This window comes from Scyliorhinus torazame, chromosome 1 (genome assembly GCF_047496885.1).
Source record: "Scyliorhinus torazame isolate Kashiwa2021f chromosome 1, sScyTor2.1, whole genome shotgun sequence".
Taxonomy (NCBI): Eukaryota; Metazoa; Chordata; class Chondrichthyes; order Carcharhiniformes; family Scyliorhinidae; genus Scyliorhinus; species Scyliorhinus torazame.
In genome coordinates this window covers 376,387,230-376,413,526 of record NC_092707.1, presented here as the reverse complement: position 1 = coordinate 376,413,526, position 26,297 = coordinate 376,387,230, and the positions used below count along the sequence as shown (strand labels likewise).

The following is a 26,297-nucleotide window of genomic DNA, read 5'->3' as shown; positions in this document are numbered from 1 at the left end:
GGCTTGGGTCACTGTCTGTGCAGAGTCTGCACATCCTCCCAGTGTCTGCGTGTGTTTCCTCCGGTGCTCCGGTTTCCTCCAAGTCCAAAGATGTGCAGGTTAGGTGGATTGGCCATGATAAATTGCCCTTAGTGACCACAATTTCCCTTAATGTTGGGTGGGGTCACTGGGTTATGGGGATAGGGTGGAGGTGTTGACCTTGGGTAGGGTGCTCTTTCCAAGAGCCGGTGCAGACTCGATGGGCCGAATGGCCTCCTTCTGCACTGTAAATTCTAAGATTATCAAAGGCCTTTTGGAAGTCAAGATAGATAACATCCATTAGCTCTCCTTGGTATAACTTATTTGATATCACTTTAAAGAACTCCTAACAGGTTTGTCAGGCACGACCGCCCCTTACTAAATCCATGCTGACTTCTCCTAATCCGACCCTGCACTTCCAAGAATTTAGAAATCTCATTCTTAACGATGGATTCTAGAATCTTGCCAACAACTGAGGTTAGGCTAATTGGCCTATAATTTTCCATCTTTTTTCTTGTTCCTTTTTTGAACAGGGGGGTTACAACAGCGATTTTCCAACCCTCTGGGACTTTCCCTGACTCCAGTGACTTTTGAAAGATCATAACTCTGAAAGAGATGGCAGATGGAGTTTAATCCGGACAAATGTGAGGTCATGCATTTTGGAAGGTCTAATGAAGGTAGGGAATATACAGTGAATGGTAGAACCCTCAAGAGTATTGAAAGTCAGAGAGATCTAGGTGTACAGGTCCACAGGTCACTGAAAGGGGCAACACAGGTGGAGAAGGTAGTCAAGAAGACATAGGGCATGCTTGCCTTCATTGGCCGGGGCATTGAGTATAAGAATTGGCAAGTCATGTTGCAGCTGTATAGAACCTTAGTTAGGCCACACTTGGAGTTAGTGTTCAATTCTGGTCGCCACACTACCAGAAGGATGTGGAGGCTTTAGAGAGGGTGCAGAAGAGATTTACCAGAATGTTGCCTGGTATGGAGGGCATTAGCTTTGAGGAGCGATTGAATAAACTTGGTTTGTTCTCACTGGAACGGCGGAGGTTGAGGGGCGACCTGATAGAGGTCTACAAAATTATGAGGGGCATAGACAGAGTGGATAGTCAGAGGCTTTTCCCCAGGGTAGAGGGGTCAATTATTAGGGGGCATAGGTTTAAGGTGAGAGGGGCAAGGTTTAGAGTAGATGTACGAGGCAAGTTTTTTTTACACAGAGGGTAGTGGGTGCCTGGAACTCGCTACCGGAGGAGGTGGTGGAAGCAGGGACGATAGTGACATTTAAGGGGCATCTTGACAAATACATGAATAGGATGGGAATAGAGGGATACGGACCCAGGAAGTGTAGAAGATTATAGTTTAGTCGGGCAGCATGGTCGGCACGGGCTTGGAGGGCCGAAGGGCCTGTTCCTGTGCTGTACATTTCTTTGTTCTTATAACTAACGCCTCCACTATTTCTTCAGCTATCTCCTTTAGAGCTCTAGGATGTAGCCCATCTGGTCCCGGAGATTTATAAATTTTTAGACCTCTTAGTTTCTCTAGCACTTTCTCCTTCGTGATGGCTACCATATTCAACTCTGCTCCTTGACTCTCCTGAATTGTTGGGATATTACTTATGTCTTCTACTGTGAAGACTGACGCAAAGTACTTATTTAGTTCCTCAGCTATTTCCTTGTCTCCCATCACTAGATTACCAGCATCATTTTGGAGCGGCACAATGTCTACTTTTGTCTCCTGTTTGTTTTCAATGTATTTAAGGAAACTATTGCTATCATTCCTAATGTTACTGGCTAGCCTACCTTCATATTTGATCCTCTCTTTCCTTCTTTCTCTCTTTGTTATCCTCGGTTTGTTTTTGTAGCCTTCCCAATCTTCTGGGTTCCCACTACTCTTTGCCACATTATAGGCTTTCTCTTTTACTTTGATGCATTCCCTAACTTCCTCTGTCAGCCATGACTGCCTAATTCCCCCTCTGATAACCTTTCTTTTCTTTGGGATGAACCTCTGTACTGTGTCCTCAATTACTCCCAGAAACTCCTATAATTGCTGTTCTACTGTCTTTCCCACTAGGCTCTGCTCCCAGTCGATTTTCGTCAGTTCCTCCCTCATGCCCCTGTAGTTACCTTTATTTAACTGTAACACCTTTACATTTGATTCTACCGTCTTTCTTTCAAATTGCAGACTGAATTCTACCATATTATGATCACTGCCTCCTAAGTGTTCCCTTACTTTAAGATCTTTAATCAAGTCTGGCTCATTACATAACACTAAGTCCAGAATGGCCTGTTCCCTCGTGGGCTCCAACACAAGCTGTTCCAAAAAGCCCTCCTGTAAACATTCAATGAATTCCCTTTCTTTGGGTCCACTGGCAACATTATTTACCCAGTCCACCTGCATATTGAGGTCCCCCATGATCACTGTGACCTTGCCTTTCTGACATGCACTTTCTATTTCGTGGTGCATTTTGTGCCCCTGGTCCTGACCACTGTTAGGAGGCCTGTACATAACTCCCATTATGTTTTTTTTGCCTTTGTGGTTCCTCAACTCTACCCGCACAGACTCCACATCATCTGACACTATGTCGTTTCGTGCTATTGATTTAATTTCATTCCTAATTAACAAGGCAACCCCGCCCCCTCTGCCCACCTCTCTGTCTTTTCGATAGGTTGTGAATCCCTGGATGTTTAAATGCCAGTCCTAAACCCCCTGCAACCACGTCTCTGTGATGCCTACCACATTATATCTGCCAGTCACAATCTGGGCCACAAGCTCATCTACCTTGTTCCGTACACTGCGCGCATTTAAATATAGCACCTTTAATTCTCTATTGACCGTCCCTTTTTGTTTTCTTAGTGTGGTGGACCTTGGTTTACTGAACCTTTCCATACACTGTGCCATATTTTGTGGGATGGGGACTATCGTAACCTCTCCTGAGTTCTGTCTTTTCATGCTTTTTTGTATTCCTAAGCAGCTACGCTTCCCACTGATTACTTCACCTCTTGGTTCCCTGACTTTCCCTTCCCCCCCCCCCAAATCTCTAGTTTAAAGTCCTATTGACCACCCTATTTACTCTTTTCGCCAGAACACTGGTCCCAGCTCGGTTCAGGTGGAGACCATCCCAACGGTATAGGTCCCCCTGTCCCAAAACTGATGCCAGTGTCCCATGAAAAGGAACCCCTCTTTCCCACACCACTCTTTCAGCCACGTGTTAACTTCCCTTATTCTTGCCTCCCTATGCCAATTTGCACGTGGCTCGGGCAGTAATCCGGAGATTATGACCCTTGAGGACCTGTTTTTTTTATAATTTGAATCTAGCTCTTTATAATCTCTAAACGGGTCCTCTTTCCTAGACTTGCCTATGTTGTTGGTACCGACATGGACCATAACAACTGTCCAAAGATGTGCGGGTTAGGTGGATTGGCCATGCTAAATTGCCCTTAGTGTCCAAAATTGCCCTTAGTGTTGGGTGGGGTTACTGGGTTATGGGGATAGGGTGGTGTGGGCTTGGGTAGGGTGCTCTTTCCAAGAGCCGGTGCAGACTCGATGGGCCGAATGGCCTCCTTCTGCACTGTAAATTCTATGAAATCTATGAAACTGGATCCTCCCCCTCCCTCTCCCGTATCCTTTCAAGCCGGTCAGAGATGTCCCGCACCCTAGCACTGGGCAGGCAACATACCATGCGGGACTCTTTATCCTGCTCACAAAGGATACTATCTATCCCCCTGATAATAGAATCCCCTACAACTACAACTTGCCTATTTACTCCCTCCCCTTGAATGGCCTGCTGAACCATGGTGCCTTGGTCAGCTGACTCATCCTTCCTGCAGCCCTGTTCGCCATCCACACAGGGAGCAAGTGCCTTGTACCTGTTGACAGGGTGAAGGGCTGAGGCTCCCAAGTTCCTGACTGCTGGTTCCCTTTACCTGCCTGACTTGCAGTCACACCCTGCTGTCCCTGACCACTGGAAGGATTTAAACTACTCACTCTGACAGGTGTGACTGCCTCCTGAAACACAGTGTCCAGGTAAGTCTCCCCCTCCCGGATGTGCCTCAGTGTTTGAAGCTCAGGCTCCAGCTCATCAACTCTGAGCCGGAGCTCTTCGAGCAGCCAACACTTACTGCAGATGTGGTCGCTGCAGCTCGCAATGGGATCTCCCAGCTCCCACATCAAGCAGCTCAAGCACATCACCTGACCAGCCATCTCTAATTAATTAATTAGTTTCATTTAAGTTCACGAGTTTAGCTGTGTTTTTTTTTTAAATTTGGGGCAGCTTTGCTATCAACCAATCAGATCACAGCTTCCCTCTGACGTCACTTTTGAAAAGAAAAAGTGGAAAACAGGAAGTTACCGTTAGGTTTTTATACTCACACAGAGACTGCTCCTCCTCCTCCGAACGGCTCCCGAAACTAGGCCGCGATCCCCGGGTTAAAGTAGGTTTTTATACTCACACAGAGACTGCTCCTCCTCCTCCGAACGGCTCCTGAAACTTTCCTGGTTACCTCACTGCACCAAATTACCAAGTTTCAAATTCCCACTCTGGATGTGACTTACTCACTCAGGCTGTGTCTCTTTGACCTGCGCAACGCTGTCAGATGGCTTCCCGAGCAGTCAAGGTCATTTGGCAGAATGGCACCAGAACTTTCAAACAAGCACCAAAGCCTAGCTTGGCTGGTGGTGAGTAAGGCCCTTGCCGTCCGATGCTTCCCGTACGCCCAGAGTCTCACCTCATCTGCACGCTGCCCTTGAGGTGGCTGTGGTGGGTAAGAGACCATTATCCACCTCCTTGTCAAATGTGGTATGAAAAGAGAGGAGGTGGTTTTTGTCGAGGTTCATCTCAAGCAGCTCCATCACGCAGGACTCTGTGCTCTCCGGACTGTTTTCAGGGATGCACACCGAGACAACCATCAGCTGTTGCTGGGGGAATCATCAACTCAGTCTGCCCAAAAATATTGGTCAGCCGATGCAAAGAGTTGTCCCCGACTGAGTGTTGCAGATTGGCACACTCCAGAGCACAGGACTATGTGCTGAGGGATGCATTAAATCTTCGGGAAGCCACAGAGGCGCAATGGGGTAAGGTCGCTGCCCAAGACCTTTCAGCCATAGTGAACGGAGGGGCTGGGTATTGTATCGAACCCCTTCAGGCTGAAAGTCTATTTTTGCAAAAAGAAACGTTTGCACCATGGCGATCACAATTCTTTACACTAATTGATGAGATGTGGGCATCACTGGCAAGGCCAGCATTTATTACTCATTCTTAATTTCCCTCCAAAAAGCCTTTTTGAATCACTGCAGCCCCTGTGGTTATGTACAATTATGCAGGGATTATCCAGGATTTTTATCATTTTATATAGCTTCAAGATTCTTGATGAAGTTTTTCCACAAACAAGTGATGTCTATTCATTCTTGGAATGTGAGCCTTGCAGGCAAGGCCAACATTCATTGTCCACTCTCAATTGTCCTTCTGCAGGTGTTGGTGAGCTACCTGCACCTGAATGGCTTGCTAGGCCATTTCGGAGGGTAGTTAAGAGTCAATCACATTGCTGTGGGCCTGGAGTGGCGGGTTAGGTACAACACGCAAGGACAGCAGATTTCCTTGCCCAAAAGACATTAGTGAACCAGATGAGTTTTTACAACAATCCAGTAGGTTCATGATGATCATTAACAAGAATAGCACTTCTCCCCAGTTTAAAAAAAGTACTATTTGTTCATGGGATGTGGCCATCGTTGGCTAGGCAAGCATTTATTGTCCATCCCTAATTGCCTTTGAGAGGATGGTGGTGAGCTGCCTTCTTGAACTCTACGCTACAACTCATTGACTGCAAGTGGTTCAAGAAGGTGGGTCATCATTACTCTCTCAAGGTTAATTAGAGATGGGAAATAAGTGCTAGCCTAGCCACTGGCGCCCACATCTTGGGAACAAGTAAATTTAAAAAATTTTATAAAGTTTTATAGTACAGAAAGAGTAACTTCGGCCCAATTTGTCTGCGCTAGCCATCAATCTGCAATCTGTTCTAATCGCATTATCCAGCACTTGGTCCATAGCCTTGTGTTCAAAGGAGTTTCAAGTATTCATCTAAATGCTTCTTAAATGTTGGAGAGTTCCTGCCTCTACATCCTTTCAGGCAGTGAGTTCCAAAAAGGTTTTTCCTCAAAAACTCTCTAAATCTCATGGCCCTTCCATTAAATCTATTCACTCCTATATGAAGGGGAAATGTTTCTTCCTATCTATCCTATGTCTCTCATAATTTTGTACACCTCAATCAGGTTCCCCCTCAGACCTCTCTCCTCTAAGGAAAATAACCCCAGCCTAGTCAGCCTCTCTTCATAGTTGAATTAAAATGCCCCAGCTGCCAAGGGAGGATTTGATCGTGTGTTTAGATTATTAGTCCAGTAACATTACCACTATGCTACTGTCCCTGTCGTCCCCTTTATTGTGGTAAAACATCCCAAGATGCTTTACAGATACATCATACAAAGTTTAACACCAAGCTACCAGAAGATGATATTTAAGCCGATGGCCAAAGGTTTGGTAAAAGAAGTAGGTTTTAAGGATCATCTTTTTAAAAATAAATTTAGAATACCCAGTTCTTTTTTTTTTCAATTAAGGGGCTACTTAGTGTGGCCAATTCACCTAACCCTAACCTAATCTTTTTGGGTTGTGAGGGTGTGACCCATGCAGACAAGGGGAAAATGTGCCAACTCCACATGGACAGTGACCCGGGGCTTGGATTGAACCCGGGTCCTCAGCGTCGAGAGGCAGTAGAGCTAACCACTGCGCCTTTATGCCGCCCTAGGTTTTAAGGATTATCTTAAAGGAGGAAAGGGAGTTACAGAGATAGATGGGATTAGTGAGCGAATTCCAGAGTTTTGGACCGAAATCTCTGAAGGCACAGCTGCTATTGTGGAGAAATCAAGATCAAGGAGAGTCAAGAGGCCTGGATTGGAGGAGCGCAGGCAGCTTTGGAGGGTTGGAGGACTTGCGGAGTTATAAGATCAAGGAGAGTCAAGAGGCTTGAATTGGAGGAGCGCAGGCACCTTTGGAGGGTTGGAGGACTTGCAGAGTTATGTAGGGTTGAGACTATGAACGGATTTGAAAACAAGGTTGTAAATCTTAAAACTGAGGCATTGCTTAACCGTGAGCCAATGTATAGGCGCGAGCACAGGGATGATGGGTGAATGGGACTTAGTGCAAATAAGGTCATGGGCAGAGTTTTGGATGATCATAAATGTATGGAGGATAGAATATGGGAAACTGGCCAGGACTGCATTGGGATTCAAGTCTAGAGGTAACAAAAGGCATGGATGAGGATGTCAGTAGCAGAAGAGCCGAGGCAAGGAATTGGGAAATGTTACAGAGGTGGAAATAGTCAGCCTTAGTGATGACCCGGAGATGTGAAGCCTCATCTCATGGTATTGAGGTTACGAATGATATGATACCAAGGTTGTGAGCAGTCTGGTTTAGCCTCTTACGGTTGTCAAGGAGTGGGGTTGAGTCGGTGACTCGGGAAAAGAGTTTATGAATTCAGTTTTCCCAACATATCGATTTAGATAGGGCATGGGATCTGTTCCATGTCCATGACTCTGCATGTTCGTTGACCACACCAAATTTAGAGGCAAGAAATTGATGTTCAATTCACCCTGAAAAGAGGACAACAATCATAGAATCCCTACAGTGCAGAAGGAAGTCATTCAGTCCATCGAGTCTGCAGCGACCCTTCGAAAGGGCGCCCTATCTAGGCACAGTGCCCCGCCATATCCCCGTTGGACACCAAGGGGCAATTGAGCATAGCCAATCCACCTAAGTTGCACATCTTTGGACTGTGGGAAGAAATCGGAAGAAACTCCACACAGTCACCCGAGGTCGGAATTGAACCTGGATCGGTGAGACAGCAGTGCTAATCACTGTGCCACTGTGATGCCTTCTGTTATTAGGCAGATACAGGTTTTGTAGAGCAAAGAACCCACTAAAAACCAACCTGAGAGGTGCAGCATGCTATTTAGTGAAGGAATTTAAAGATCGGTTGGGGACAAGAGCTAATGTCAGCCTGCACTGCACATTTCACCACCAGAGCAACTGGGCTATATAAAATCAAAGTATTCTTTTCATTTTAAATTTCAACTCATTGAGTGCTCTACCTCTGGTCTCAAAGGACCACAAAAGTTAAGAAATATTCCCATGGTCTCAGTAAGATTAATCAAATTTACACTAACGGAAATAAACTTGTGCCAATTTACCTCAACACATGGAGCTAATTTGCATTTTACTCTTGTTATCTTTTTGGCTATTTCTAAAGGAGGAACTATTGTAACCAGAGAGCATTTTGCAAACAGAACAAAGCACAAAATAAATGTCAGTAAGGGGCTGTTCAGTCTCCCTCCAAAATAGCTTGCCAAATTCATTTATTTTTTGAAAAAGTTAATTATCCTCTGAAAACGTTGAGGTGAAAAAACATTTTGGATCCGGTTTAACATATAAGTAGTTACAATATCATTCTCCAAGTCTAGTCAAGGCACACACTACATCTCTCAGAAGAATGCTTCAGGTTATACTGCTGTCTCACTTACAGCAGTACTGGAGACGGAGTTACAGCTGTTCCTCCGATCTTCCGGTACCAGGAATTTGAGATCAAAGCATCAATACAGCGAATGGAATTCAACCACTTACAGCGCCATTAATGCGACAATGTATACAGTGGCTAATACCCACTGTCCTTTTACTGTTGATACACTTCAATCCTCTCACTTTCCTATAGCTGTGGATGGAACAACCGATTGTATTTCATGGAACGATGTATATTGGCCGTGGAAGAACAGAGGGCAACACCCCACATTTGAGTAACGTGTGTGGAGTTCATCCTTCCCAGACTTCATTACCTTGGCTTCTATCAATGTCATTTTCAATCACTTATTTTTGAAAAAGGTTTTTTACGTTGGGAGTGGCCAGAAAAAAAAACTACTTGCAAGCAAGATGACATTGTTGCCGTAATAGTTTCTATGAGGAATTTGCTTATTTTCCCAAATGTTTTATTTGGAGGAGAATCCTCATCCTGAAACAATGGCAATAAAAACCCAAACATTTCTATCTTTTTTTTTATAGCTACAACTGTTTGATGTTATCCTTTGGAATTCCCGCACAGTATGCGATTATTTGGAAGCTGGTTATCAGTGGAATGTCACCAGCTGTCAGCCTGGAAATGGAACATACTTCAACTCCTGTGCGATGGCAGCAATTTGCTCCACTCGGTCCTGGTGTGCAGCCAAGTCACTCTCAAACGCCTCGTGCTTTCTCAGTAAAGCCCGCACTTCAGTCAAAGAGGCAGATTCATAATCTTTTTGCTTCAACATGTAATCTTTCCCTGGGGAAACCAAAAACCTTCATTAGCCAGGCAAACGTTTCCCCGCAGCATTTCGAACTTACAATTCAAAGTTCTTTGAACACAAATTAAAATAATGCTGTTTTGAAGTTGTGTTTTTTTTTTATAAAAGCACAGACCATTCAGCCCATCGAGCCCACGCGGCTCTCTGTAACTCAATCTAATCAGTCCCATTCCCTTGCTTGATCTCCATAGCCCTGGAAGTTTATTTCCTTCAAGTTCCCGTCCAATTTTCTTTTGAAATCATTCATTGTCTCTGCTTCCGCCACTTGTAAACAGTGAGTTCTGGGTCATTACTGTGTAAAAATGTTCTTCCTCACACTCCTGTTCTTCCTTTTGCCTAAAACTTTAAATCTGTATCCCCCGGTCCTTGTGCCAACAGCAAATGGGAGCAGCTTTTTTTGGTCTACCTTATTGTACACCTAAATCATTTCTCAAGTGGGCAGCACGGTAGCACAAGTGTATAGCACTGTGGCTTCACAGCGCCAGGGTCCCAGGTTCGATTCCCCGCTGGGTCACTGTCTGAGCGGAGTCTGCACGTTCTCCCTGTGTCTGCGTGGGTTTCTTCCGGGTGCTCCGGATTCCTCCCACAGTCCAAAGACGTGCAGGTTAGGTGGATTGGCCATGGTAAATTGCCCTTAGTGACCAAAAAGGTTAGATGGGGTTAATGGGTTACGGGGATAGGGTGGAAGTGAGGGCTTAAGTGGGTCGGTGCAGACTCGATGGGCCGAATGGCCTCTTTCTGCACTGTATGTTCTATGTATGTTCTATCGTGTTGTTCCTTAGTCTCATTTGCACCAAGAGATTTATTGCATTTCATTTACTTTTACAGTTACTGGTATTTCAACCACTGCTCATTATTAGCACATCGTAAATCGTTCCAGGATTATATGTATACACACACTGGTGTATCTCATGTTGCATTGATCACGCTATAGCCACCAGCCAGTGTCAGTGTGGGAGTAGCAACTGATTTGGTTCAAAGCACTGCTTAAAATGGGAAAGTTGAGTTGAGCTGGGGTGGGCTGGGTGTGGGGAAAGTCACTACAGGCACAGCACAGCTGCCAACATGGACAAAAAGATCCTGCAACACTTTCTAAAGATGAGCAGGGCAGTTCTCTCCTGGCCTCAACCAACAGCATCTCATTAATGGTTGTGAGACCTTGCTGCGCACAAATTGCCTGCTGCATTTCCCTACATTACAATAACAGCTACACTTCAAAAATACTTCAACAGCTGTAAAGCAATTGGTGCATCCGGAGGGTTTTGGCGTCACTACCTCTCACTACCTCTGGGCCAGAAGCTCTGGTATCATATCCAACGCCAGGACGTGTTGGTCATGGAAGGAGCGTTCATAATGCGGTTCAATGAGCTGATAATCAGCTTGGGAATCTTTCAACCACTTCCCAACAATTCCCCAAAAGGGAAAAACGTGTGTGTGAAGGTACGCTTAAAAAAAAATGGTGCAATAGAAGTGGAAGTAACTCTTTCTGTTACACAATGTTGGAGCAGCTGGACATGCACCAGTGTTTGGATGCACTGACAGACTGTGGAATGAATGGGACACAGGATGGAAATGGAGAGCAGTATGGCCTTGTAATCTTTTTTCATGAACTGTCTATCTGGATAGGACTGCTGATCAAGAAACCATCTTTCAGAAAACAAACTTAAAATTCTAGTACCCATGTTTAGCATGGACCAATCAGCAATGCTGCTGGGACCAACATAAAATCTAATAACATGGAAATACATAAATACACTCATTGTCAGCTGGTGCCTTACCATGAGACCACACTTCATAAATCAAAGCTTTCTGTCTGAATTTCTCAGCTAGATGATCCAAACGCTCCAATCTCCTTAGTTCATTCAGGAGCCATTCTTCGTATCCCTTCTCTGCATGCTCAAGGCGCTGCCAAGCACCTGCAATGTCCTGGATAAAAAAGAATTGGGATCTTTTTCGAATTTCCTCTTATGTGTCCCTCTGCATCAAAGTCGACTGCGATCACAAAATTCATTCCCAGGCAGAAGATAAGACAACCCTGAATGGATCAGATGAACACAAGAGGACTTCCAGGACTCTCTCTTCCCATCCAGGTCTGCCAATCCTCTATGCTGGGAAGTTCAGTATCTTCGTAAATCTTTTCACCTTCATCTTTTCAACTCTTACCATCACCTCTTCAGTATTGTTAATGCTCTCAGTTTTATTAGCGTTTTACTGATTTTGTACCATTTTACTCCCTGTGATTCACACCCAAGAGCGGAATTGCCTTCCTCTTTCACAACTCAGGAAACAGTGCAAAAATCAATAAATTGTTAATAAAATTGTGAGCTTTGGCGGCTTTGCCTCATCGTAGAAAATAATTGCAATTGTACAGGGAAGTGAGGAAAGAGAAAGGGGGCGATTTTGAACCCGCACTTGCCATCTGCGCGATCGGCAGGAAATCCTGTGAGAATCAGGAAAAGTGATTTTCGCCAGAGAGATCATGTTTCCCGATTTTCTCCACCTCTTGCTGGCGAAGTCACGAAACTTTAATAGTTTTAGGTCAATTTGCATCTTATTTGTCGGCCCCCCACCACATGATCCCTCCCCACTAAATATTCATAGCACACCGTGTTTACAACAGGTTTGGCCAGACGCAAGACAGTTGAGGGGATTCCTCCTGGGGCGCAGAGGTAAGTATATCCCCCGAGAGAGGGAGTGCTGGGGAAGTGTCAGTTATACTTCTGCGATGTTGGTTGGGGGTGTAATGTTGGCGATGAATGTTGAGGCGGGTGTATGTGACTGTATGAGTGAGTGACTGTATGAGTGAGTGAGAGTGACTGACTGAGTGAGTGTGTGTGTGAGTGGGAGAGAGAGAGAGAGACTAAATATCTTTAGAGAAAACTGGTCTGTGCAACAGGAGAGCTACACGCCAGTTTTCAGTCTGAGCCTGACATTTTGCCAAATTCTGGCAGATTTCCCCCAAAGGGAGAGAAGAGAATTTTTACAGTATATATATTTAACATTTATTCATTTCCATTTGTTATTTTACATACATAAACGAATAATTTACAGCATGAAGGTAACTATTTCATTCGATTTAACTAGAGGCTGGTTATTGCAGAGATTTCAGTATAATTTCTAGGAATATTCCCCAAAGAAACACGATTAAATATATTATAATTTGTAGAATGTTATTTATATCACAAAATAATGTAGATCTGATTAAAAGAAAATATGCAATGCATTGATCCTGCTTGTTCTAACAGGTCAGGCACAATGTTCACCACTATGGTGTCACCCAACCTTTTTGGAGATGGGGCCTTCCAGATAACACTTCAGAAAACAAACCCTATTTTTATAGAATTCTGACTAATATCCTTTTGCTGTGCCCTCTTTACAAATACTTGACTGTATCAAAGGGGTATTAATTGGGTGGATTTTCTGAATCTGATTGTGATGGAGCGACATTAACTTTAATTAAATACAGTCGATCAAGCCAGGAGGTCAACAACATTTTGAAAGGTGAACAATCTGGTTTTCAACAAGGGGGTGAAGCACATGCAATCAGGCCTTTGCCCTAACCATGTTATTTGAAAATAGCTTCGAGGACTTCTGGTTGCGGCTATGCCTAGGTAGGCCGCACATTCGGCAGCTCCCGCCAGGAACGGACTTTTGGGCTCTTCAGAGGGTCCCCAACGGCAATTGTTCGACGGCTTCCAGTGTGGGAAGGTGACAGCAAGGTTCCCCCGACACTATATGGATTGGACCAGGAGTGGAGCGGTTAAAAAAGTGATCCTGGTGCAGCGGAAAGTGCGAGAGGAAAAGCAAGATGGCGGCGGGTGGAGACCAAGCAGCATGGGCGCAGTGGTCGCAGGAGCAGCAGCAGTTTCTTAAACGCTGCTTTGAGGAGCTGAGGACAGAAATGCTGGCGCCAATGAAGGCGGCGATTGAGAAGCTTGTGGAGAACCAGAAGGCCCAAGGGGCGGCGATCTGGGAGGTGCGGCAAAAAGCCTCGGAGAACGAGGACGAGATCGTGGGCCTGGCGGTGAAGGTGGAGGCGCATGAGGCGCTGTACAAGAGGTGGGCGGAAAAATTTGAGGACCTGAAGAATAGGTCGAGGAGGAAGAATCTTCGGATTCTGGGTCTCCCTGAAGGAGTGGAAGGGCCCGATGCCGGGGCATATATGAGCCGATGCTCAATTCGTTGATGGGCGCAGGAGCTTTCCAGAGGCCCCTGGAGCTGGATGGGCTCATCGGGTCCTGGCAAGGAGACCCAAAGCCAACGAGCCGCCAAGGGCTGTAGTGGTGAGGTTCCACCGCTTTAATGGACAGAGAGTGTGTCCTGAGATGGGCCAAAAAAGAACGGAGCAGCAGGTGGGAGAACACGGAGATCCAAATTTATCAGGACTGGAGTGCGGAGGTGGCTAAGAAGAGAGCTGGCTTTAACCGGGCTAAGGCGGTGCTCCATCGGAAGGGGGTGAAGTTCGGGATGTTGCAGCCAGTGCGATTGTGCGTCACGTTCCAAGATCGGCACCACTATTTTGAAACGCCTGATGAGGCATGGAACTTTATCCAGACTGAAAAGTTGGACTCAAACTGAGGGTTTGTCGTGGGGGGGATGTTTACTGTGTTTGGGGAATGTTCTTTTTGTATTGGTGCTGGGTGGGGATGGGTGAATGGATTTGATGTGGGGGCTGTGGAAGAGTGTGGGCGTCGGTGTTGGAGGGGCAGGGCCCTGCGGAGGAAGAGGGGGGGTGGAGGCCCGGGGATGGGGAGTTGGGGTAAGGCCACAAAAAGGATCTGAGCCAGAGGGGGCGGGGCCATCTCAGGAAAGCATGGTCTTTTTCCCGCGTTGGGGAATGATGGGGGCGGGGCAGGACGGTGCTGGAGAGGAGCGCACACTGACTGCCATGGGGTGGGGGGATTCTCACAGAGGGGTCGATGGAATGGCGGTAGAGGCCGGGGTCAGCAGGAGTCAGCTGACTTACGGGAGTGTCATGGGGGGAGCAAAATGGCTAGATGAGGATCTAACGGGGGGGGGGGGAAACTGGGTTGCATTGGCCAAAGGGGAGCTGGAAGTAAGAGAGGTAGTTGGGGCGGGGGTCCGCCGTCTGGGGGACTGGAGGGTGTGGGAGCCGCGGGCAAGTGGCTGGCCTAGAAAAGGAGATGGCTAGTTGGGGGAGGGGGGGAGGGGTAGCCCCCCGATCCGGCTGATAACTTGGAATGTGAGGGGCCTGTGAGGGGCCTGAACAGGCCGGTCAAGAGGGCCCGGGTGTTCGCGCACTTAAAGGGACTGAAGGCAGACGTGGTTATGCTCCAGGAGACACATCTGAAGGTGGCAGATCAGGTTAGGCTGAGAAAGGGATGGTTAGGGCAGGTCTTGCATTCAGGGCTGGATGCGAAGAACAGAGGGGTTGCAATACTGATGGGGAAGCGGGTGTCGTTCGAGGCACTGAATATTGTAGCGGATAATGGAGGTCGATGTGTGATGGTGAGTCGTAGGTTGCAGGGGGTGCGGGTGGTACTGGTGAATGTATATGCCCCTAATTGGGATGATGCCAGATTTATGAAACGCATGCTGGTTCGGATTCCGGATCTGGAGGTAGGAAGCTTGATAATGGGCAGGGGGGGGGGGGGGTGGGAGACTTCAACACTGTGCTGGACCCAGCACTGGACCGTTCTAGGGGTAAGAGGCCGGCTGAGGCCAAGATGCTCAGGGGGTTTATGGACCAGATTTTTTGGGGGGGGGGGGGGGGTGGATCCATGGAGGTTTGCTGGCCAGGGAATTTTCCTTCTTTTCCCACATCCATGGAGCCTACTCCCAGATAGATTTTTTCATTTTGAGTAGGGCGCTAATCCCGAAAGTGGAGGGAACGGAATATTCGCCCATAGCCATCTCGGACCACGCCCCGCATTGGGTGGAGCTGGAGTTGGGGGGAGGAGAGTGACCAGCGCCCGCTGTGGCGCCTCGATATGGGACTATTGGCGGATGAGGGGGTGTGCGGGCGGGTGCATTGAAAGATACTTGGAGGCCAACGACAACGGGGAGGTGCAGGTGGGGGTAGTCTGGGAGGCGTTGAAGGCAGTGGTCAGGGGAGAGCTAATCTCCATTAGGGCCCACAGGGAGAAGAGAGAGAGGAGGGAGAGGGAGAGGTTGGTGGGGGAGATTTTAAGGGTGGACAGGAGTTATGCAGAGGCCCCCGAGGAGGGGCTACTTGGGGAGCGACAGAACCTCCAGACAGAATTCGACCTGATGACCACGGGGAAAGCAGAGGCACAGTGGAGGAAAGCGCAGGGGGCGGTGTATGAGTATGGGGAGAAGGCGAGTCGGATGCTGGCACACCAGCTTCGTCAGAGGGAGGCAGCGAGGGAGATAGGTGGAGTTAAGGGTAGCGGGGGGAATATGGTGCGGAGTGCGGTGAGAATAAACGAGGTATTTAAGGACTTCTATGGGGATCTGTACAGGTCTGAGCCCCCAGCGGGGAGGAGGGGATGCGACGATTCCTAGATCAACTGAGGTTCCAGAGGGTGGAAGAGGAGGAGGTGGCTGGTTTGGGGGCGCCGATTGGGCTGGAGGAGCTGGTTAAAGGATTTTTAAAATTTTTTTTTTTTTTTTTTTTTTAAATAAATTTAGCATACCCAATTCATTTTTTTTTTCAATTAAGGGGCAATTTAGCGTGACCAATCCACCTACGCTGCACATCTTTTGGGTTGTGGGGGTGAAACCCACGCAAACACAGGGAGAATGTGCAAACTCCACACAGACAGTGACCCAGAGCCGGGATCGAACCTGGGACCTCGGCGCCGTGAGGCTGCAGGGCTAACCCACTGCACCACCGTGCTGCCCTGAGCTGGTTAAAGGATTGGGGAGCATGCAGGCGGAGGAGGCCCCGGGGCCGGATGGGTTCCCGGTTGAATTCTACAGCAAATACGTGTACCTGCTGGGCCCGTTGCTAGTGAGGACTTTTAATAAGGCGAGGGAGGGGGGGACCTTGCCCCCGACAATGTCCAGGGCGCTGATTTCTTTCTGATCCTGAAGCGGGACAAGGATCCATTGCAATGTGGGTCGTATAGACTGATCTCACTCCTCAATGTTGACGCTAAGTTGCTGGCAAAGGTGCTGGATACGAGAATTGAGGACTGTGTCCCGGGGGTGATTCATGAGGACCAGACGGGATTTGTGAAGGGTAGGCAGCTAAATACAAATGTGCAGAGGCTCCTCAATGTGATTATGATGCCCTCGGTGGAGGGGGAAGCGGAGGTAGTGGCAGCTATGGATGCGGAGAAGGCCTTTGAACGAGTGGAGTGGGAGTATCTTTGGGAAGTGTTGCGGAGGTTTGGGTTCGGGGAGGGGTTCATCAGTTGGGTCAGGCTGCTATATAGAGCTCCGGTGGCGAGTGTGGCTACGAACCGGCGGATGTCGGAGTACTTTTGGCTGTACCGGGGGGACGAGGCAGGGGTGCCCCTTATCCCCCTTGTGGCAATTGAGCTGCTGGCCATGACACAGAGGGAGTCCAGGAAATAGAGGGGGGGTGGGGGGTGGGGGGTGGGGGGACACCGGGTGTCATTCTATGCCCATGACCAGTTGTGTGTTGCGGATCCAGTGGAGGGGATGGCAGAGGTCATGCGGATCCTTCGGGAGTTTGGGGACTTTTCGGGGTATAAACTCAACGTAGGGAAGAGTGAACTCTTTGTGGTGCATTCAGGGGACCAGGGAAGGGGGATAGACGAGCTACCGCTGAAGAGGGCGGAAAGGAGCTTTCGGTACTTGGGGATCCAGGTGGCTGGGAGCTGGGGGGCCCTGCACAAGCTCAATTTGACGCGGTTGGTGGAGCAGATGGAGGATGATTTTAAAAGGTGGGATATGCTGCCACTCTCACTAGCGGGTAGGGTGCAGTCGGTAAAAATGACGGTCCTTCCGAGGTTTCTCTTTGTGTTCCAGTGCCTTCCGATTTTGATCCCAAAGGCATTCTCCCTAGGCCCACTTCCCCACTTTATCCCTGTAACTCCACATAACCTGCGCATCTTTGGACTGTGGAAGGAAACCAGAGCACCCAGAGGAAACCCACGCAGACGCAGGCGTGCAGACTCCAGTCACCCTTGGCCGGAATCGAATCCTTGTCCCTGGCACTGTGCTAACCAGTGTGCCACCATGCCAGCCAGTCTTGTAGATACTCAGCTCAACACAGCAATGCAGATCAATCAACTCCCCTGGAACCCAAGCCTGTGCAACATCCTGCTCATATAAGGCAGCAGATTGCAGCAAAAAAAGCTCCTGAAGACGGTTTACATCAACCCAAGCCTGCCGCTACACAAGGACCTTACCAATCCACCTGGTGCTTGCCTCCTATCATGCCAGCCTATATGGCTAAGACCACCATGTCAAGGGATAACATCAGAGGTCCTATGATAACAGGAAAGGAACCAAGACGCCACCATTAAAAACCACTTCCTCATCCCAAGTCCCACAGCCCGCCCACCCGGCTTCAACCTGCCACACCAACATTGGGCACTCCTCAACCGTTTCTGCACTGGTCTTTGTGCAACAAATCAGCACAAGTGGGGCCTTGCAGGGAACCTGCACTGCAGCTGTGGTGCGCCCCAATCAATGACTCACATCTTTGAAGACTTCAGCCAACAAAACTCAGCGGAGGTCTCACAGAGCTCCATTTAATCCCAGCAGAAGCTATTACCTGGATGTGGTAGTATGTATTGGGGGTCATGTGGGACTGGAAGCCCTAATGTCATTGGCTGACAGATCCCGGGTCCTGGTTGGCCGTTGACCTCTAGCTCCGCCCTGAAGGCGGAGTATAAGAAGCCGGAGTCTTCCCCCGCAGGCCAGTTTACTATCGAGCTGCGGGGGAACAGACACGCTTAATAAAGCCTCATCGACTTCACTCTATTCGTCTCGCGGAGTCTTTGTGCGCTACACTGGATAAGTGAATACTGCACACGCTGGAAAAAAAAACTAACTTCAGCAACGAACAGAGCATTACTTTGACCCCCACTGTGCAAATGAGGTCAGCTACCAATACTGTCTGGCTCCAGGTTTTCACCAATTTCACACATCTGTGATGATGTTGACATCGGCTATCACTGAAAATTGGGTTGTTCTATAAAGGGCAGCTTATAAGTGAAGTTAATTTTACCCCTGGCAGGCAAATTGAAATTCTATGGTATCAGCTTACCAAAGATAAACATTTACCACAAGAATTTTAGTAAACTTACTGAAACCATTTTTCCTTCAGAGGGCATGAAGGCTGGCCTGTTGCTGATCCTCAGTTTGGTCTGCAAAGTGTTGAAGTTGATTTCTAACTGACACTTCTCTTGGGTTTTGGGAGGTTTGTGCAAACGACGGTAGTCTCGGAAATCCTCCAATTTCTGTTGCATGGCTTGCATGGTCTTCTCGGGGGATAAGTTTTCCAACCAGGGGATGGTCCTCTGAATCCATTGCAGCAGCTGACAGAGACAGAAATTCAAGTTCACACACCAAAGTCATCATGCATATTCAAGCACTTTTGTCCAAACTTATACCTTTGCCCTCAGTCACCCCATTTGCAACACCAAGGATTTATTTCCAATGTTCACCAAAGTACAACAGGAAATTTTCAATTTTATACTCACATAGACTCTTCTGTTCCCACCGAATAGCAACTATAGGAAACTATACCTACTGATGTGCAAGCAAGCAGGCAGAGCAACTTGATAAATCATTAAACTTTTTAAACCTAACTGTTCCAGTCCACACTACAATCTGGAAAACTAAAATCATAGTTACAAAGTATATTTTTCCCCTTCTACAATTTTGCCTACAAAAGAGAACAGCCATGATATCGGTACATACTGGATCGTATACTGTTATTCCTGGTCATAGGCATTGTAAGACGTTATGGGGACTTATAGGACTGTAGAGTGGTTCCAGCATAGCAGGAGCCCATTTGGCCCATCATGTCCATGCTGCCTTTCTGCAAGAGCCACTCAGTTAGCCCAATTTCCCACCCTTCTCCTGTAGCTTGGCAGTTTTTTCTCTCTTCATTCTGCGGCCGTCGTGAAAACGCTGAGTCCCGCCGGTGCCGTCCACACCTGCTCTCAGCCGGCGGGAACTCGTAGAAGGGTCGGGGGGGGACCTCCGGCCCTGGGGTGGGACCTCCGATGCGGCCTGGCCTACAATTGGGCCCACCAATCGGCGAGCCAGCCTCTCTGGCTGCAGGACTCATTTCCTATACGCCGGCCCCTGTAGTCCTGCGCCATGTTGTGTTGGGGCCATGCGTTGACGGAAGCCATAACGCATGCGCATGTTGGCGCCGGTGCCACTGCACATGCGCGGATCCGGCGGCGCCCTGTTCGCGCCGGGATCGGCAGCTGGAGCAACGTGAACAGCTCCAGTGCCGTGCTGGCCCCCTTTAGTGGCCAGAATTAGTCCTGGGAGCGGCCCGTTCACGCCGTCGTAAAACGCGATGGCGTGGACACTCTGCCACAGGATGAGAGAATCCCGCCCCATGTCTTTGATGAGGGGTTATGAATATAAATGCTCATTTTATATGGAATTAAGCACTTGAAGGAATGTAAATGTTGTTGATCGGACTTTATGAATGAAAGAGTGTTTATTTTAAAATAATGAAGCAATCAATAGACACCCTACCTAGGCCCACTCCCCCTCCCCTCCCCATCCCCGTAAACCCACCTAACCTACATACCTTTGGACACGATTGAGCAAATTAGCATGGCCAATCCACCTAACCTACACATCTTTTGACTGTGGGAGGAAACCGGAGCACCCGGAGGAAACCCATGCATATACGGGGAGAACGTACAAACACTACCATTACAACATCAGCAGCTGGAAAGGTATAAAGTCGGGGCGGGGGTTGGGGGGGTGGTGGTGGTGTAATGGGCTGGTGGTGTAATGGGGTGGAGAGCCAAGAGTCTCAGATGTACACCAATGTGGGTCTGACCAGCCACCGGGACTGTAGCGAAACATGGAGCCAGGCAAAAGTTGTTTGGTTGTCTCCTCCTAGTTTTGTTGCCTCTTAACAGAGGTGCAGCTCAGATCAGCAACCAATTTGTCTCTAGGGTCAAAGTTGCATCCAGCCTCTCTCTCCCCCCACATACAAAAAGTACATTTAAGGCTTTGATTATAAAGTTCACTATTCTTCCTCTGCAAAGTGTCAGATTCAGTTGGCAATCCATCAATCTGAACTCCACTGAATAGTGATATAGGAAAAAAGGAAAATTTCATTTAGTCTCATTGGAGCATCTCTTAGCTTACCTCACTGGCCAGCCTCTCATACTCTCCCATTGCTTTTTCGTTATCCTGATTCACTGCCAGAATCTTGCAAATCCGGTTTGCTGCCATCTCGGCCTATAGTGAAAAACAAGCCACACCTGAGACAAAAATACGTTGGCACAAAACGTAACAGCAAAATGCAATTGGAGCACATTCTTGCCCATGAAGGCAATTCAGTATTGGGAAGTGAGTAGCTTAGTTGAACCAATGAGTGCTCGCCACGGGAAACGGCAAACCACCGACAGGATTACAAAAGTGAGCAAAACATGAATTTTCGATCACACAAAAATACATTTATTCCAAAGCTTCCACAAATGCAACCAAAAAATATGTTTGTACCACGTTAGAATATAAAAAGTGAAAATAATGTAAATCATCATTAAAATGTTAATCAATAACTGAAAAGCCCTGGCAATGCTAAATGTTATTAGTAATCTGTTATTATCAAGAAAAATGTTTAGTAAGGTATAAGTGTGCATGCTTTTCCGGTATGAGGTAGGTCTTGATGTCTAACTTATGTAATGGCGAAGGTTGTTCTTCTCTAACACAAGTTTAAAACTACCACAGCTTTTCGGTGGATATACTGACCCTGGAGAAAAGGGGTCAGAAGTTGGGGAACAACCTGCCTCCAATTGGGCACATATCCTATCTCACTACACGAGCGACTTACCATGGGAGGTGTAGGAATGGGGAGGGGTGACAGTCCCTGCTTTCGCATACAGCCTTACAGCCTTCTCAAAACCAAAACTGACATCACTTTTGACTTCTGTGGAAAGGGAAAGTGTGTGTGTGGGGGGGGGGGGGGGGGGGGGGGGGGGGGGGTGGATCGAGGCATAATGGGGTGGAGAGCCAAGTGATTTGTTTGGTCTTCACCTTAGTCTTCCCCTACTGAGCACTGTTTTAGCCATTGGAAATCCCTCCTTCTGATCTCTCATTCCCCCCCCTCCATTCCTCTCATCGCGTCTTGCCCTCTCTACCTATCCCAATCCTCATTTCTCTATCCTCCTGTCTCCTTTTCCTCATCATCATCTCCTTCTTCCTCCCTACCTCTATCCCTTCCTTCGGCTCACACTTTTTCCCCTCTATTAGGGACCAGGGAACGAGTGTAGAACATATTTCGTAAATAATCCATTTTATACCAAGAAATAAACACCACCGCGAAACTCATGGTTGGGGGTGAGCCATTTGCAGGACCATAAATTCCTGCCTGGGTAAACGGCCAGAAAATCCAACCTATAATTCCAGCTTTGTCTCACCAAAACCCTGTACTATTGCAGCAAAACATTTTTATTGCTGTACTCTAATCCCCTGGCAATAAAGGCCTCCATGCCATTCACCTTCATTGTTTGCTGTACCTTCATGCCAACGTTCTGTCTTCCTTGCCCGAGCTCACCCAAGTCTCTTGAGCATTAATATTTACACATTTCACACCTTTTGAAAAAATTCTGCTTCTTTAGTCTTACGAGAAAAGTGAATAACTTCACACTTGCCCACATTATATTCCTTCTTTAACGCGGAGTTCAAACTTCCCCACAGTCTACACTTTGTTATGGGAAATGGCAAATCACAAACAAAATTCCTAAAGTGAACAGAACATTAATTTATTGCTCAAACAAAAATACATTTATCCCAAAGCTTCCATAGATCAAATGGAATCAAAAATATATTTGCAGCCTCTCGGTGTCCTCCCCACAGCTTACCTTTCCAACTAGCTTTCTATCATCAGCAAACTTAGATATATTACTCAGTCTCTTCGTCTAAGTCACTCACGTAGATTCTAAATAGCTGCAACACCAGCAATGATTCATAGAATCCTTACAGTGCAGAAGAAAGCCATTTGGCATATCGGGTGTGCACCGAACCCTGAAAGAGCACCCTACCTTTGTCCACACACCCGTCCACCCCACCCTATCCCTGTAACCTCATAACTTAACCTGCACATCCCTGGATACCAAGGGGCAATTTAGCATGGTCAATCCACCTAATCCACCTTTGGACTGTGGGAGGAAACCAGAGCACCTGGAAGAAATCCACGCAGACATGGGGAGGATGTACAAATGTCCACACAGACAGTCTCCCAAGGCTGGAATTGAACTTGGGTCCTTGGCGCTGTGAGGCAGCAGTGTTAACCACTGTGCCACCATGTTATCTTTTCTTACAGCATTCTATTAGTGACACCTTGCCAACTTGAAAATCCCACATTTATGCCCACTCTCTGCTTTCTATTGGTTAACCAATCCTCTATCCATAAGAACAAGAAGGAGTAGGCCATCTGGCCCTTTGAGCCTGCTCCGCCATTCAATGAGATCATGGCTGATCTTTTGTGGACACAGCTCCACTTTCCGGCCCGAACACCATAACCTTTAATCCCTTTATTCTCCAAAAACTATCTATCTTTATCTTGAAAACATTTAATGAAGGAGCCTCAACAGCTTCACAGGGCAGGGAATTCCATAGATTCACAACCCTTTGGGTGACGAAGTTCCTCCTAAACTCAGTCCTAAATCTACTTCCCCTTATTTTGAGGCTATGCCCCCTAGTTCTGTTTTCACCCGCCAGTGGAAAATACCTCCCCGAATCTATCCCATCTATTCCCTTCATAATTTTATATGTTTCTATAAGAACCCCCCCCCCCCACCCCCCGCCCCCGCGCACCCTTCTAAATTCCAAAGAGTACAGTCCCAGTCTACTCAACCCCTCCTCGTAATCCAACCCCCTCAACTCTGGGATTAACCTCGTGAATCTCCTCTGCACCCCCTCCACCGCCAATACGTCCTTTCTAAAGTAAGGAGTCCAAAAGTGAACACAATATTCCAGATGTGGCATCACTAACACCTTATACAGTTGCAGTATAGCCTCCCTCGTCTTAAACCCCATCCCTCTAGCAATGAAGGACAAAACTCCATTTGACTTCTTAATCACCTGTAAACCAACTTTTTGCAACTCATGCACTACGACACCCGTGTCCCTCTGCACAGCAGCAAGTTTTAATATTTTATCATTTAAGTAATAATCCCTTTTGCTGTTATTCCTACCAAAATGGATAACCTCACATTTGTCAACATTGTATTCCATCTGCCAGACCCTAGTCCATTCACTTAAACTATCCAAATCCCTCTTCCAGTATCCTCTGCACTTTTTGCTTTACCACTCATCTTAGTGTCATCTGCAAACTTGGACACATTGCACTTGGTCCCCAACTCCAAAACATTTATGTAAATTGTGAACAATTGTGGGCCCAACACTGATCCCTGAGGGACACCACTAGCCAACCAGAGAAACACACATTAATCCCCACTCTTTGCTTTCTATTAATTAACCAATCCTCTATCCATGCTACTACTTTACCCTTAATGCCATGCATCATTATCTCATGCAGCAACGTTTTGTGTGGCACCTTGTCAAAACCTTTCTGGAAATCCAGATATACCACATCCATTGGCCCCCCGTTGTCTATCGCACTGTTAATGTCCTCAAAAAATTCCACTAAGTTAGTTAGGCACGACCTGCCCTTTATGAACCCATGCTGCATCTGTCCAATGGGACAATTTCCACCCAGATGCCTCGCTATTTCTCCCTTGATGATAGTTCTTCCCTACTACTGAAGTTAAGCTAACTGGCCTATAATTACCCACTTTCTGCCTTCCTCCTTTTTTAAACAGTGGTGTCATGTTTGCTAATTTCCAATCCGCCAGGACCACCCCAGAGTCTAGTGAATTTTGGTAAATTAATTATCCACGCTAATATATTACTCCCAACTCCATGACCCCTTACCTTGCCTATTAACATTTCCTGTAATACCTTATCGAAAGCCTTTTGCAAATTTAAGTATAGTACATGCACTGGTCCCCCTTATCTACCCTTTTAGTTACATCTTCAAAGCATTCTAATACATTTGTCAAATGGATTTCCCTTCAGTTAAACCATGTTGATTTGTTCTAATCACCCTAAGCTTTTCAAAATGCATTGTTAAGATTTCCTTTATAATAGATTTCAGCATTTTCCCAATGACCAATGTTAGACTAACTGGCCTATAGTTTCCTGTTTTTTCTTCCCCTCATTTCTTGAAAAGTGTTACATTTGCCAATTCCAATCTAAAGGGACTGCTCCCAAATCTAAGAAATTTTGGAAGTAAAGGGAAATTGACTAGTTATCAATTGAGTGCCGAGTAAATATTAAAGCAGAATGCAAACTCAAAAGAGCCCTGGAATTGTGAGATTGAGCTCCAAGTACAAAGTATCACACAACAGGAACGCAGATTGGAAAATTTGGCACATGAGCAAACATACAATGTGAACTGCTGTATTACAGACTCAATTTCTTCCTGTCCTATGTTCTCACCATTCATCCTTCTTGCTCAAATTTCACGCTCGAAAGAGCATCGGAGCGTCCAGTACATCAACCAACTGCCCATTCTTCACATAAGAACTCAAGACAATAAGTGCTGTTTGGCCACGGAGGGCATCAGAGCCGAGACTGATACTGTTCTCGCCCACTTGGCATATGCCAGGCAGCATCAGGTTTTGCTCCCCTAATCCAAGTTAATTGAGAACATTTCTAGTCCTCATACGATCATGACGGCAATCACTTAATTCAGCACAACTGGATCTAAATTGGGACCCGCTTCCTGTTCTGCCCAATGAATATTAAACCATGTAGTTCACCTGTTTACTGGCAATTAATGACAACTGCACTATGAAGTTTGCTGTTGATCCAAATTGTTCGAATGCAGAAATTTTACAAGCACTTTACAAGTGATTATAATTTTTGGCCTGGCTGCACTAACTCTGTCTACACCCGTCTCTTATTGCACAAAAACATGTTATTAACAATGTGTCCGCATGAAAGTGTACTAACATCAAGGTCTGGGGAATAAGGTCATTCTTTGGTTATGAAACACAACTCATATATACATACAAATAAGCACTTTGCAGGCACCAAATTCACCGCAGCCAACACAACATTCTGAGTACCTGCTCTGCTCCAGCAAAAGCATGATAGAAACACGAAACGTACGTCATGATAGCCCTCTGATCAGGTTTGGGTGTGTTCACAATATCTAATGAGGAGGGAAAGCACAAGGACACGGATGGGATCAACAAGGTGGAATGCAGCAATCCATGTTCGCCATTGGAAGGAATACAGGACTATAGCTTTCTTTGTTTCCTAATTTTCTCCAGTACCATTTCCCCCACTTACATTGTCCCTTCTTACAACGCTGCTAAAATTAATGAATAGAGTAAAATTTAGCCCTAATTTTATTAGAGGCCTCTTAAGAGGAAATCACCATTGTTACATCAAATGCTTCTTTCATTCAGAAACCTCCTTGGTGCAGGGAATTCATGTGTAAGTGCATGTGAGTGAGCGAGTTGCGAGTGAGTGAATGCTGGTGTCAACCGGCCCATCAATTAGGTTAAGATGCCTCTAATGTACATTAGATCAGAAGGAATTGGAAGAATGTTTGTCGATGGAGATAACAGCTTAATGCTGACAACTGCAGTAACACTTGAAAAAAAAACTTATTGATCAGACGGCAAAAAGACAACAGGATCTAAAGCCATTGAAAAGAGAAAAGGTGATTGAAACAAATTAAGGAACATGAAAAGTCACATGAGCATCCCATCATCGGACAGAAT

The 26,297-nt window shown here is 46.7% G+C and overlaps 1 protein-coding gene across 2 annotated transcripts in view; it reads right to left on the bottom strand.

The window, feature by feature from the left end:
* The window catches only part of LOC140426663 (alpha-actinin-2-like), a 165,317-nt gene that overhangs the window by 58,122 nt on the left and 80,898 nt on the right, over positions 1–26,297 (bottom strand). For both annotated transcript variants that reach the window (XM_072511754.1, XM_072511752.1), the window contains exons 8-12: positions 25,635–25,720; positions 20,644–20,736; positions 18,603–18,833; positions 11,175–11,322; positions 9,224–9,374 (exon numbers count right to left, since the gene is read on the bottom strand). In XM_072511754.1, the coding sequence (XP_072367855.1) occupies positions 9,224–9,374; positions 11,175–11,322; positions 18,603–18,833; positions 20,644–20,736; positions 25,635–25,720 (709 nt within the window). The remainder of the gene's footprint in view (positions 1–9,223; positions 9,375–11,174; positions 11,323–18,602; positions 18,834–20,643; positions 20,737–25,634; positions 25,721–26,297) is intronic.